Source organism: Oncorhynchus masou, chromosome 30, assembly GCF_036934945.1.
Source record: "Oncorhynchus masou masou isolate Uvic2021 chromosome 30, UVic_Omas_1.1, whole genome shotgun sequence".
In the NCBI taxonomy this organism is placed as follows: Eukaryota; Metazoa; Chordata; class Actinopteri; order Salmoniformes; family Salmonidae; genus Oncorhynchus; species Oncorhynchus masou.
Window position 1 is genome coordinate 10,483,948 of NC_088241.1, and position 15,317 is coordinate 10,499,264.

Below are 15,317 nucleotides of genomic sequence, written 5' to 3' on the forward strand. Positions count from 1 at the left end.
AGGTATACACACAACACCGCCATGGAGACAGATTGTGGACTGATGTTGTCTCTCTGTGTCAGGACCTTGGAGTACCTCGTTAGACACCTGGCTGGTCTGGCCACCTGCAGCGGAGAGACCAACATGCACATCAAGAACCTGGCCATTGTCTGGGCCCCCAACCTGCTCAGGTGTGTGCCTGTGCCTACCTATTGTACCTGCGTTGTGGATCGTTCCTATAGAAATATATTGTTTAGAACAGGTGTGCCTCTGACATGTACAGTAAGGAATCATGTCAGCTCTATTCATTGCATTTCTGTCTGCAACACCTTCCTGGAGTGGCTGTGTTGTCTCCGTGGCAGATCTATGGAGATCGAGGCGGTGGGTCTGAGTGGTGCTGACCCGTTTAAGGAGGTGCGGATCCAGTCTGTGGTGGTGGAGTTTCTCCTCGGTCACGTGGATGTGCTCTTCAGTGACTCCTTCACCTCTGTAGGACGCTTCACAGGCACAGGTACATCACCATAACCCAAACGTTGGCTTCTCTAACGCTCACTGGACACAATCCTCTGAACTTGAGTTCCATTTGTGTGGATACACACATTTCCCATTGAAATCAATGCATTATTTGCATCAGTTGGCAATCGTCAGCGACGTGTGGATTTCAAGTTAGGATTCGACTGAAAATGTCTTCTCTCCTTCAGAGTGCTCCCTCTGTCCTCTCTCCCTCTATCAGCTCTGTGGTTTTGTGTTATCAATGCCACACACAGAGCATTTACCTCAGAGCCTCTTTTTAGTACCTACAGGAACTAGCTTTACTACTCAGCCAGCCAGGCTTCCTCTATCCTCTACTTAATGCTTTTAGTTGTCTGGTTAAACAGAAAGCTTTGGTTAAAGCCCTGTATATAATGGATGACACTTCTACCGCCATTACAACTGTCACCACCGCCCGCTGTCCTCCGCTTTTTACCCCGCAAATGCTGTAAGTCTATGAAAGCAACTCTACTTGATTGACTGATATATTATTTCATTGCACTCTTTGTCTTGCCTCGCAGCACAGTAGAACATGTGTATGACTAGTCTAAAATGGCAGTAATATAAGTGATTCTTCCACTGCATCCATTTCCTTCATAATTGATTTTCCAAAAAGTAGTTCAATATTTGGCAACATTTTGTTCTTTACTCTCGATTTAACATCCATATTAAATATGGAATAAAACTGGAAACTTGCCATAAAGTGAGCCCTCAGCCACACTGATACTGTAACCACCCCACTGGGCACAGACTTCAATGTCTATTCCACGTTGATTCAATGTAATTTCATTGAAATGACGTGGAAACCACGTTGATTCAATCAGTGTATGCCAAGTGTGATTGAAGCAGCAGATAGTGAGCGAGAGCTGTGTGTCTCCATAGCAACGGGCAAGCTGGAGTGTAAGGTCTCTCGGCAGCACCAGAGAACCAGGCTGGTGAGTCTGCAGGAGGCCAGGGGTGAGGAGGAGGTGGGGGAGACCAGGGGTGAGGAGGTCCCTAAGGCCCCCAGGCCCCCTACACTATCTGCTCCTCTTCTGGAAGTCACCGTAGAAAGGCGACGCTACTCCATGTTCTGACCGTCTTCTCTCTCTCTCTCTACCTCTATCGCTCTCTCTATCGCTCTCTCTCTCTCTACCTCTATCGCTCTCTCTATCGCTCTCTCTCTCTCTACCTCTATCGCTCTCTCTATCGCTCTCTCTATCGCTCTCTCTATCTCTCTATGCTGGATGCTTACAAGCACTCTAGCGTTGATTGGTTTAGTTTAGGCTTGGTCTACTTTTGGCTTCTGTGTGACCCATTTGTCCTGAGATCTCTGTACGATGTGCACAAGAAAGAGTTCATGATGAATGTGTCTCATCCTATTGGGCTTTTGTCTGTTGTTTTCCAGTAGATAGCAAGTATAGCCAAGTTGGCCTCTCGAGTGGCGCAGTGGTCTAAGGCATGTATAAACCCACTAGAGATTCTGGGTTCGTGTCCAGACTCTGCCGCAGCCGGCTGCGACCGGGAGACCCATGGGGCGGCGCACAATTGGCCCAGCGTCGTCCGGGTAAGGGGAGGGTTTGGCCGACAGGGATGTCCTTGTCCCATCGTGCACTAGCGACTCCTGTGGCGGGCGGGCGCAGTGCACACTGACAAGGTTGTCCAGGTGTACGGTGTTTTCTCCGACACATTGGTGCGGCTGGCTTCCGGGCTAAGTGGGCATTGTGTCAAGAAGCAGTGCGGCTTGGTTGGGTCGTGTTTGGAGGACGCACGGTTCTCGACCTTCACCTCTCCCGAGTCCTTACAGGAGTTGCAGCGATGAGACAAGACTAACTACCTACCAATCAATTGGATACCACGAAAAAGGGGTAATACAAACAAACATTTATTAGAAGTTTTGTGTGCACATGCTGACATGTGTTTCTATAAACCCAGTGTCTCTTCATGAGTTTAGTCACTGGTCAGCTGTAAACTCTCACATGATTTTTCTACTATATTGACAGTTTAATAGGCAATAAACTTCCATCCTGTTTCAAATTCATCCCATCTTGAAGTAAATGTGGTCGGTTACATTTTGTGTTTACTCCAATATTTGTTTTTGACATTTTAAATAGTTATTAAAGTAACTTTTAGGTTGTTTTGCGCTGTAATCAAATCAAAGTTTATTTGTCACGTGTGCCAAATACAACAGGTGAAATGCTTACTTACAGGCTCTAACCAATGGTGCGAAGAAAGGACAAAGTGTGTGTGTGTGTGTGTGTGTGTGGTGTGTGTGTGTGTGTAAGTAAACAAATAAAACAACAGTAAAAAGGCATTTGATAAAAGAGTAGCAAGGCTGTTAGTCAGGCTTATTGAGGTAGTATGTACATGTAGGTATTGTTAAAGTGACTATGCATATATGATGAACAGTTTTAATGCTCAAACTATTAAAGAATAGATGTTGTTTTGATCAATGTGCCACAAATGCTGTGGATGTTTCTTTTAAGAGGATTACATTGAGCCAGAACCACCAGGTAAAACAACCATGTTGCATTGATTATACCCAGCTTCTGTGATCTGTTTTGTCTTGTCAGCAAGCTAAATAATCAATAGGCCCTATAGCTAAAATGTTTAACCTCAGTATCGTCTACAGATCAGCAGTATCTGTGTGCTTCTCCAGCTGAAGAGTTTTTGTCAGCGTCCCAGCCAGGGCTCAGTTAGATGCTTTGCTTTGTGTCTCAGACTCCACGCCAGGAAAGTCTCAAAAATATTTTGGGTGTCTGATTGTTCTCTATTCAGAAAATGAATTGGCAGGATGAATGTTTGATATGGTTTTTACATTTGTATCACAAACCATTTGTGAGAAAATCCTCTAAGACCCTATGATCTGTGAACTGGACATGATAGTGTGCTCTAAAATATGGATTATGTCTAGATTATGATTTTGTAACACATTTATTCAACATAACATATTAGTGAATATCTTGTACCATTTCGATTTTGTACATTTTTAGACTTTGTTTTAAACTATATACTGTACAAGTACATAAACTTTTCAACATTCTGCTACTTTTGAAGTTATGATAAATTGTGAGCACCACCAGTGAATGGGGAAATGGATTCAAATGGAACTCCCTCTGCTGGTGATTTGCTGAATGTGATTGCTTAATGACTTAGATCAATTTTTATGTTTAGAAGTAGCAGAGCACAATTTGACGCATTTGAAGAGTGTTTGACTTGTTGTTCCAACAATTTGTCCCAAAAATATGCTAAATCAAAAAGGGTACTTTTGAAATATTAATATGAATACTTTTATGTTGAATACATTTAATGTGAAAAATTGTATTGCAGTAAATTAATGTGGGAAAAATATTTTTGGGCTTTCCTGGCATGTACTTGCCCTATAAGACACTGTTACAGTACTCTGTTAATTGCATTATAATAATACATATTTGTTTAGACGTTAATCCTGTCTGATGACCCATGCTCTGCTCTCCCCTGACGGGTGTCCTGTTTTACTTTGGTTGCTCTTTGATTTGGAGTTTCAAATGAAAAGGTCCAACATCCTGTGCATACCTCAGCCTTCCCTCCCTTTGTGTTGTTAACTCCATGTGATTTCTGATTTGCAAGTGTGTCCATGTCTTATTCGCTCTCGTTGGGCAAATCTGAAATGACACCCTATTTCCCGTATAGTACTCTTTAAAAAAATTTTTAGTATATATATAATTTTTTTTGCCACATAGGGGCTTTGGCCAAAGGTAGTACACTACTATACAGGGAATAGGATCTCATTTGGAACAAAGCTTTTGGCATCCGTCACCAAAGCCTCCTCACTCTCCCACCCTCTACCTATTCCTAACAGTCCTCTCTCTGCTTGCAGGGCGGCACTCTCTGACCAGGCCCAAGTCCTTTGTGTCCGCCAGGCTGCTCTCCCTAGAAGAGGCCCAGGCCAGGACACAGGCTCCTCTGCTCCTCCAGGGGGCGCCAGTCCAGGGCCAGTTCCACACCGTGCTGGACCACCCTGTCGACAGGTGAGTGGGAGGCCAGGCTTATTCCAGACCATGCAAGTTGCTGTAGTTTATCACATGCAGTTGATTTAGCAGTCTCACCCACCTAAATCTCTCTCTCTCCTTCTCTGTCTTGCTCCCTCTCCTCCCCCGACAGGAGGAAGAGAGGGATGAAGGTACGGAAGGCAGCTGGAGGGAGCTGGAAGACATTCTTTGCGATCAGGAAGCCTCCGGGGGTGGGGAGACGTAAACCAATGAGGATTAGCTCCCTGTTCCAGCCCGCCACCTCACACGCAGGTAGATATCATGTCTGATTTGGACCACCACCTGGATGCAGGTGGAAAGAAAAATAAATGCCAACTCCACAGTTTGTCACCCTTTTTGGTCCCCTTCTCTCTTTGTATGACAGATCTCCCTTTCTCTCTATCTGGCTGTCTCTTTCTCCCTATTTTCTCTCTCTCTCCTTGGTTTCTTCTGCAGGTTGTCGTGTGGACAGTGTGACCCTGCGTTCAGCTAAGAGTGAAGAATCCTTATCGTCCCAGCACAGTGGAGCAGGTACACCACAGTAGGCCATAACTCACTGACGCTAATACTGATACTCATCTCAGCAGGTTAAGTCCATTGACTGATCGATAGCAGAACCTCTCTCTTCTCGTCCGTTAAGTATAGAGTATGAGATGTCTCTGTCAGGGGAGGCTGTGGAAGAGAAGTAATGTGTCTGGAAGCAGTGATGATAGTTGATTTTGGGACAGTCGGAGTAGAATGGATCGTTTAGGAGGTGGTTGGAGCACTAAGAGACAAGCACTACAGAGACACTTATTTTAAACCCTGACTTTTCCTTTTTTCCCTACCTCTCCTCCTCGCTCTCTCAGGACAGTCTATCCGTCTGCGGCGGCCCCGCTCCAGCAGTGACGGTCTGTCTTTGGCTGCCTCCATGGACCCCCAGCGCCCCCCGTCCCGCCTGCCTTCCAGCCGCTCGTATGACAGCCTGCTGCCTGAGGACCGCCGGCCCAGGGATGATGGGGACGATGAGCAGGATGAAGACGAGGAAGGCATCTACATGCTGCCTGACTTCTCCAACCAGGACCCGGCTGCTTCCTGGATGGCCGAGGACGTCATTGACTTCAGCCCCACCTTCCTGGAGGACGGACCAATCGGTTTGGGCAGCAGCGCAGTCTCCGCGGGCGGCAGGGAGTCCCCGCCAACTGCCACGCCCCTCCCTACCGCTGCCTCAACCACCAAGGACACTCTCACTCCAGCAGCCAGCGCTCAATCACAGAGGACCCCGACTCGGTGCTCAACCAATCGGATGCGGCCGTCAGGAGGAGTCTGATCATCGCCGCCACAGCCCCGCCCCTTCAGGTGTTCTGTCAACACAGACCGGCCAATACCAGCCCATCTGCCGGCCAATCAGGGGAAGGCTCCAACCGGAGTACCTCAAACAGCCAGGGCCAGCCCACTACACCTGGGACCTCTGCCCCGTCTGCTCAGCCCCTAACAGAGAGAAGATCTTTCACCCGGAAGATGGTGAACGCCTTCTCACAAAAAGCCCCCAAGTCCCCTACACTGGACATCTCTGACCCTGTATCCATCAGCGTCCCTGCTAAGGTAATTCCTCCCTCTCTGTCACTCCTGTCCCTGTATTTCTGTATCTCAGGATTGGAGATTACTTTCCTATATACTCTGTATGATAAATTTGCCTCCCCAAACTTGACTTTCTCCCTCGTAGGTGTTGGACATGATTGGCGGGCGAGCTGGTGAATTACAGCCTGGCATCCCAAGCATTGGACCCTCCCTGTCACAGCCTCCTCAGATGATCTCCATGCTGCTGAGGTCATGTGACTTCCAGCTGACGGAGAGCTGCCAGCAGGAGATCTGCAGCAAACTGGGCCCCGAGGCCAAGATCAGAGGACATGGTGAGTAGACAGGAATGGACTCGGCCAACACGTTTGATTGATTGAATGTATTAGTTGATTGATTTATAGTCAAGAATGAGTTTGTTTTCAATGATTTGAGGTTTTACTGCAGAACATAGTCATGTAATTTAACCCTCCTCTCCCCTTTACAGGTATAACGGAACCCACCGGTCCCCCCCTGCTCTCCCAGCCTCCCCCTCCCCCTCCTAAAAACCCAGCACGCCTCATGGCTCTGGCCCTGGCTGAGAGTGCCAACAAGGCCCTGAGACAGGGCGCCTCGCCCCCGTACCGCCCCCCTCAGTCCCGGTCCCAGGACGCAGCCGACACCCACTACCAGAGGTCCCTGTCTGCCGACGCAGGAGAGATGCTGTCCTCTGATCCCAATCCGCTCTACTCCACAGTGCGCCCCCTGTCTGTGTGGATGACCGAGGGAGAGGAAAACGTGACGGGGACTGCAGCAGATACAGGACACGGCCAGGGAGAGAGGACTCCAGGACAGGTGTGTGGGAGTGTGCACATGTCTGTAAGTGGCACTGTTTGGGTGTACCTTTGAGTAAACTGTGTCTGTTTGTACTGTGGTAAATTCTATGTGGTGGATATGTTGTTTTGACTGTGCTGGAGAGGTTCTAGTTTTGGGCTCCATATGAAGAGCGACAACAGTGCTGTCAGGTCATTTTCAGCAGAGCCTTCATTTCCTAACCATAACAAGCAAGATGTTTACAGTTGCCTGGGCAAAATTAGATTCCTTTTTTTTAACTGTCGTTGTTATGAGAAGACTGACAAAGCCCATGTTGTATTTTCCCAGCTGGTTAATCAGGCTTAGAGAACAGTACAGTAAAGTATGTCCGGCCGCACGTAGCTACAGTGTGCATGACTAACCAGTACTGTAACTTAATGTATGGCGGTAAAAAAAGTTATACTTTTGTATTTTTTATTGCAGGATACGGAGACCCTGTCCTCTGAGACATCTGACTCTGTGGCGTCCAACTCGGAGCTGTCTGGTGGGAGCGCCTCTGGAGACGACCAGACCCCCAGCCCCATCTACAAGAACCAGAAGCAGCTGCCCCAGTTACAGCCCCCCAAACCAGGCCAGTCTGGGGAGAGACCTAGCCCCACTGAGTCCCAGTCTCAGAGGAAGCCCCCAGCCTACTCACGCCAGTTCTCTGCCCCTCACCTCCAACAGAAATCAACCTCCAACCAGTCCAAGCCGTCCTCAGCCCACCCCCAGCTCCTGCACTCCAAGTCAGAGTCCCCTCTGACTCAGGTCCGTGCCTTCCAGCCCACCCGCCCCAAAGTACCCCCTAAGCCCCTGGATCTGAAGCGTCCCCACAGAGCACCACTGGCCCAGAATGAGATGCGTCGCTCCCTGGACTCAGGGCGCATCAGGCGGATCTTTGGTCAGCAGGGGAACCCTCCTCTGGCCAGGGCCTTCTCAGAGCGTCTGAGTGGAGCTCCAGACCACCTCGCCCACTACCACGCAGCCAGGGCAGCCAGCCAACCATCCCCGGGTCAGCAGACCCAGATCCGGCCCGTTCCCCTCTCCTCCACCTCAGAGGACCAGGGAAAGATGGAGAACTTCTACTACGAGATCGCCGGGCCTGGGAACCCGCAGGGCCCCCCCAGCTATGCCCGCCACAGCTACCAGAACATGAGGCTGGACCTGGAGGGTAACTTCCGCCCGGCCCCCCACCCAGAGGCCAACAAAAGGCCCATCTCCCGGGGGCATCACCAACACCAACCCCAGCCTCTCCACCACAACCAGGGTGGACCCAGAGGGGAGAGGGGGCCCCAGCTCTGGTCCAAAGAAGCCACGCGGGCTTGGGCAGCTGCCCACTCCCAGTCCCACTCATTCTTCCACGGACACTCCCACTCCCAGGACGGTTCCACCCACCACCATCACCCCTCTCACCCCCGGCCCCAGCGCCAGACCTCCTCCTCAGTCCGGCTGGCCCGTAGTGAGATGCACCCCCTCCCCTCCTCCTCCATGGTTCCCCTGGCGCTCTACCAGCACCAACACAACCTCCACCGCTCCAATAGGTCAGCCTCTACAGACCTCACCGCCTCCCAGCTACACCCCTATTTTGAAAACGGGAAGGTGTGCTATCGTAAGCCAGAGGAGGCTCCTCTGAGTCTGAGTCAGCCTCCCCAGGGCATCTCTCTCCAGGGTCAGCCATCCCAGCCCTCCCCTCCCCAGGCCCACAGACCAACCTCCAAGGACCTGTCTGAGCCCATCTACATCAACTTCCCTTTCCTCAGCCCCTCTACTGGGACCCAAAACACGAAGAACTGGACCAGCACAGACCTGGATGGAGACTCTACACAGGATTCTGAACCACTTGCCACACCAAATGACCCCCCTGCCCCAGAGGACCAGACACAATCCTCCCCCCGCCTGGCCCCTGACCAGGGAGGCTCCACCAGCGTTAGCCTTACCCCCTCCACTCCAGGCAGCCCAGCCGCCCACAACGACTCGGCTGCAACGACCCCAGGGAGCATCCAGGAGAGCGACTTCCTCCCAGCGCCCACAGCGTCTACATCGACAGGGATCCACTACCGCAGCCGCTCAGACCCCCAGAGCTCCAGCTGCAGTACGGTGCACATCCCGGGTCTGTCGGGGAAGGAGATCGCCTCCCTGCTGATAGAGAAGCTGGCTGAGGAGGAGAGGGCTGAGGGTCCCTCCACAGTCACCTCCTCTTCTGCCTCCACCAGCTCCTCCCCTGCCATGGAGCACCCTGCCAACCCCTACCCCAGCCAGCAGCACAACCAGCCCCCGCCTGCCTATAATGTCTACACCCCGGGCCCCTCACTGATCAGGGCTCCTCAGAGGGCCGGGGCAGGGGGCTTCCAACGCCAAGACCCGCTCCGGAGGTCCTCGCCCGGGGGCCAGTACAGGCAGGCCTTTGACGTCATGCCCTCAGGCGATCAGGTGCTCAAATACTACCGGACCCAAGACTTTACCCCTGGGCCCCTGGGAGAGCACCAGAGCTCTGGCACTAACCCCTACCCCCCTCGGCAGCACTATCAAGAGCCCCCCTACCCCATCCAGAGCCCCCAGGACCCCTGCTCCTCCGGCTACCCCAGCCAGCCCCTCTTGGAGCCCTCAGACTCCCCGTCTGCAGCCTTCTCCAACCTGACGCTGGGGGCCCCCTGGCCCTACCCCGGCCAGCCAGGAGGCCCCCAGTACAGCCAATACCCATTCCATCCTGGCCCGATGCTGGGCCAATACCCCAACCCTCCCCCCCGCAGAGATGTTGCGGCCGCAGGGTCTGAGGAACCCGAGAGGGCTGGCACGGCAGGGCAGCTTACCTGGACCATCACCCAACTGGACCATCCATACTGAGGGTCAGACACGCAGCTACTGCTGAGGAGGAGCACAAAGTAGTCTTTTACACACGGTACCCTATCAGATTGAATGTGAAAGAGGGAGAAATAGCTAGGAAGAGACCATGTAAAACTCTCATAGTCCACAGAGAAAGGGAACAGGACGATAGGAAGCCTTCCTGGAAGCATGAGACAACCAGTCATGTTTAGAAATGGGACCACGGGCAAGGTATTCTGGGGTAGCTAGACATAAAGTCCAGTTTCCTGTTTGAACATTCCCTGGGGCCTATCACCATTTCACACCTGCAACCACTGGACCCATGAGGAATAAGAGATCAAAGAGATGAACCGAAAAGTGGCTTAGATTTGAAAACATTCCAGAGCAGACTGTTGTTGTGAACATTGAGAAAGAAAGGCAAATGGCTGCCAGGGTCTTTTCTGGATCAAAATGTGCTTAGGTGGTGGGCGTGGCCAATGGTGCGGTGGCCGAGCAACCATTTTAGAGGCCCTTCTGTTGGCCGCAGTGACAGAATGTAGCAGTTTTAAAGCACATTTTCTCCAATTCAAAAAAACTATTGTGGCCCCATGCCATGACAAAAACTCCTGAATGCATAATTTAATGAATTGTAGATTCTCCGTGTCTAGCTTTTATTTTAGTTATGGTTAGCTCTCAAAGATGATCTTATTAAAAAATATATAGGTCCATTATCTTTCTACATAATTCACATCTCTTTCTTAGTCATTTAAGTTTACACTGAAAACGTTTTATCCCGACAATTATTTATTATATAAAAAATAAACATATATACATACAGTACCAGTCAAAGGTTTTGACACAGCTACTCAAGCAAGGGTTTTCTTATTTTCTACATTGTGGAATAATAGTGAAGACATCAAAAATATGAAATAACACATGGAATCATGAAGGAACCAAAAAAGTGTTAAACAGATTTTAGATTCTTCAAAGTAGCCACCCTTTGCCTTGATGACAGCTTTGCACACTCTTGGCATTCTCTCAACCAGCTTCACCTGGAATGCCTTTTCAACTGTCTTGAAGGAGTTCCAACATGCTGAGCACTTGTTGGCTGCTTTTCCTTCACTCTGCGGTCCAAATCATCCCAAACCATCTCAATTGGGTTGAGGTCGGGTGAACGTGCGCTCCAAATCATCCCAAACCATCTCAATTGGATGGAGGTCGGGTGATTGTGCGGTCCAAATCATCCCAAACCATCTCAATTGGGTTGAGGTCGGGTGATTGTGGAGGCCAGGTCATTGGATGCAGCACTCCATCACTCTCCTTCTTGGTCAATTAGCCCTTATACAGCCTGTAGGTGTGTTGGGTCATTGTCCTGTTGAAAAACAAAGGATAGTCTTAGCGCAAACCAGATGGGATGGCGTATCGCTGCAGAATGCTGTGTTAGCAATGCTGGTTAAGTGTGCCTTAAATTCTACATAAATCACTGACAGTGTCACCAGCAACGCACCTCCACACCATCACACGCCCTCCTCCATGCTTCACTGTGGAAACCACACATGTGTAGATCATCTATTCACTTTATTCTGCATCTCACAAAGACATGGCGGTTGGAACCAAAAATCTCACATTTGGACTCATCAGACCAAAGGACAGATTTCCACTGGTCTAATGTCCATGTCTTGTGTTTCTTGGCCCAAGCAAGTCTCTTTTTCTTATCGGTGTGCTTTAGTAGTGGTTTCTTTGCAGCAATTTGACCATGAAGGCCTGATTCACGCAGTCCACTGAACAGTTGATGTTGAGATTTGTGTTACTTGAACTCTGTGTAGCATTTATTTGGGCTGCAATCTGAGATGCAGTTGACCCTAATGAACTTATCCTCTGCAGCAGAGGTAACTCTGGGTCTTCCATTCCTGTGGCGGTCCTCACGAGAGCCAGTTTCATCATAGCGCTTGATGGTTTTTGTGACTGCACTTGAAGAAACTTTAAAAGTTCTTGAAATGTTCCGTATTGACTGAACTTCATGTCCTAAAGTAATGATCGACTGTTGTTTCTCTTTGCTTATTTGAGCTTTTTTTGCCATAATATGGACTTAGCCCTATTTGGTAAAAGACCATCTTCTGTATCCCACCCCTACCTTGTCACAACACAACTGATTGTCTCAAAAGCATTAAGGAAAGAAATTCCACAAATTGACTTTTAACAAGGCACACCTGTTAATTGAAATACATTCCAGGTGACTACCTCATGAAGCTGGTTGATAGAATGCCTAGACACTGCAAAGCTGTCATCAAGGCAAAGGGTGGCTACTTTGACGAATCTCACATATAAAATATGTTTTGATTTGTTTAACACCTTTTTGGTTACTACATGATTCCTTATGTGTTATTTCATAGTTTGGATGTCTTAACTATTATTCTACAATGTAGAAAACAGTAAAAATAAAGAAAAACCCTTGAATGGGTAGATGTGTCCAAACTGTTGACTGGTACTGTATATATCATAATATATAGTCCTTTTTATTTTTTACATAAGCATCCCAGAAAAGCACTTAGGCAGCCCACCCAAGACTTTTCTATGTAGAAAAAACCCTGGCTGCTGTACTTTTGAACATATTATTTGGTGTTCTGCACAGTGGTTTGATTGGGTTTGCCTTGTTGTTTTTACAAGGTTGTGGTACTGAGAGAGGACTACACAGGGAAATATCCACAGTCTTTCTCCTTTTTAAAAAGAAGAACCTCAAATGCTGCTGATTTTGTTTAGTGGTTTTCAGAAGCTTGATTTTCCATGTTATATTTATTTTCTATTCTGTTTCGAGGAATGCATTGAAATAAGTCTGTCGTTCCACCAATTCGGTGCCTTTTGATCTGGATATTGTTTGTTGATTTCACCTACTTTTAGACATTTTATCATAAAGAGTACATGTTCAACTTAATTTAAAATACACATTTTCCCATCTCGAGTTTGAATGTAAAAAAATTAACTATAGTAAGTGCTAAGTAAAGTAACAATCTTAATTTTATCTTAAATCAGCCATAAATCCCCTTGTGGCAGAGCTTGTTGTGTGCAGCAGGGAGGGGAAATTGAATGCATGCTTCACAAAACAATAGAATTCTTCCACAATGTCAAGCCTGGGCATCTATGGTTAACAGGGTTGGCGTGTTCTGCTCGGCCCGCTCAGTTTTCCACTGCAAAACACCAGAAATGTTTTCAGAAGAACCAGCTCACCTGCTCTTACTCGCTTATTTGGACTAGTAGATGTTCAATGTGTTTTTATTAAAAATGAATATTATTTAAAAAGTTTCACCATATTAAAACAAGAGTTTTCATAACCGGGTTGAGCTTAAAATTAGGGAAAAGTTCATTTTTTTCTTTAAACTGAATGCCTAATCGCATTTTAAATTAATAAAAATCTTCAGAAATGACTTTCAAAGCAACAAAATAACTAGGACTTTACAATGATGGTGAAATGTTCATCTTCTTCGAAGTCACAGAGAGACATCAAATGCAGAATTTTGGCAATTTAGTAAGTCTTTATTCATATAAAAAATATATATTTATTGAAATCTCCATTGGTCTATATTAAAGGGCACTTCATCAAATATAATGCTGTTAAATTTTGTACTTAAAATATCAAAGGGATGCAAAGGGCACTTATTTCGTGGAACGACCCAAGTAGAATTTGATTGTTTTAATTGTTATCCCTGGACAGAATGTGAGTGTGTGTGTGAATGTATGTACACATTTCTACACTGACGAGGGTCTCTCATGGTGAGCTAAAAAGCACATAATTCATCAAATGAAAAACTGAAAGAAAACATTGCCTTCTGTTTTAGGGAAAGTGTTTTTACAGACAGTACTTTGTCATTTTAGGATTAGTGGTACTACACTAGTTTGTGCTGTCATTCTGAATGCTCTGTGTGTGTCTCTGACTGACTGCAGAAAGTTTGTACTGTGTGTCTTATCTAATGTACTTATCCTTGAAGGATGTTTTTGTACATGTTAAAAAGCCTAACAGATACTTTTATCCAAAGCAATGTACTGTGCTGATAATACAATACCACTCACACTGGTCCTCTGTTGTTTTTCTGTATCCATTGGTTGAATACAACAGAAGCACCCCACATGTCCTTACCTCCATTTTGGGAGTTGTACTCACTGCCTGCCCCTATGCAACATATACCTGACACGTACAACACATTACTAAAGATGTGGTGATTCAGTAGAGGCAGAAATCACATACTGTATTTGTTAATATCATTCCATTAACACACCACCATGTCTTAATTCATGTCTCCCCCATTGATGTTATGGCTGCAATACTGGTATTGGACAGCAGGGGGAGACACTTCATCTTGGTAGATCATTACCTGTACTGTAATGGGTTGTGCACAGACTTCCACTATATTAAACTGTGTGCGCATGCACATGTTTATCACTTCAATAATGTCGCTATGACTGTGTCAGTTACAAAACTGGTTCAATCCTTTCCCAGTTGTTGATATGTCTCACTAATGTCTTTGTAGATACTTTTCCATCGCAGATAGACAAATGTCCCAGTGGAGTTGTATTATAGGAGAGCGAAACAAAGGACAAGGTTGTGTTAGGCTAGTTTAGCTTAGCAGTGCTGTCCATTGAACATTGGGAACTATACATATTTTCAGGGGTGTTTCCTCAACTGTGTTGTAATGCTGTGATACCACTGTAATGGAGTGAATGGGAAGGAAGAGCTGTTTTGTAACGGGGGTAAGAATGTGAAATATGGTGTCCATATTCCTCACGGTGCCACTTCTAAGATGTACTTTTTGGGTTTTGTTCAATGTGCCTTTTTGATGAACAATCATTTGGTTCCATAAAGCATGTTAAGGTGGTAACTTTCTCTCTTTAGGTCTGGGCTGGAAACATTGTGAATGGTATCTTGCCACGTGCACTATAGCTCTTTACTATGACGGTACAAGGCAGCATACAGGACCTGGTACTCTTTGTCCCTAAACTCCTTAGATTAGATGAAAGAAAATTGCACATTTTTCATTGAACTCCCTAATGTCTCTGGACTTGGGCTTTTTGAAGGATAATTCTTTGTGTAAACGCATGTGTTCTGTTACTGTATGTGTGTGAGTTTGTGGTCCTGTTGTGTGAGCAAGCATGCATCCCTCCCTCCCTCCCTCTTCTCTTTTATATCTATGCAGTGACCAAGTACATTGAAGTCCCATACAAGTTGGAAAGACTTAAAATGGCTATACTACCTGTGTGTGTGTTTGGGTGTAACCTGAATTTTCAGTCCAATACGATCCCTTTCAGCGTTTATAGCACTTGGCAAAAGGCAGTTCATCTTATTTTGTAATATTTTCCAAGGTGTGAATTAAAATCCTGATGGTTACATCACAGATGAAACGATTTGTAATATATTTTTTTTCTTAAACTACAGATGTTGTCATGGAATACTAAAATAAGAATTTAAATGTATAAACATACAATGGACATTTTGAAGATTAAGACAGTTGTAGTTTCATCAGCAATTTGAAATTAAATGTATTCTTCATCCATATATATATATATATATATATATATATATATATTTATTTATTTTACTAGGCAAGTCAGTTAAGAACAAATTCTTATGACGGCATA

The 15,317-nt window shown here is 46.8% G+C and overlaps 1 protein-coding gene across 1 annotated transcript in view; it reads left to right on the top strand.

The window, feature by feature from the left end:
• LOC135522047 (rho GTPase-activating protein 33-like) overlaps positions 1-13,760 on the top strand; it is a 48,545-nt gene extending 34,785 nt beyond the window's left edge. Inside the window, 11 exon segments of the mRNA XM_064947953.1 lie at positions 63-170; positions 342-490; positions 4,349-4,499; positions 4,633-4,772; positions 4,956-5,030; positions 5,348-5,686; positions 5,689-6,083; positions 6,205-6,391; positions 6,544-6,890; positions 7,332-9,640; positions 9,642-13,760. Coding sequence (XP_064804025.1) covers positions 63-170; positions 342-490; positions 4,349-4,499; positions 4,633-4,772; positions 4,956-5,030; positions 5,348-5,686; positions 5,689-6,083; positions 6,205-6,391; positions 6,544-6,890; positions 7,332-9,640; positions 9,642-9,756 — 4,315 coding nt within the window. The 3' untranslated portion in view covers positions 9,757-13,760.
• The last annotated feature ends 1,557 nt before the right edge of the window (positions 13,761-15,317 follow it).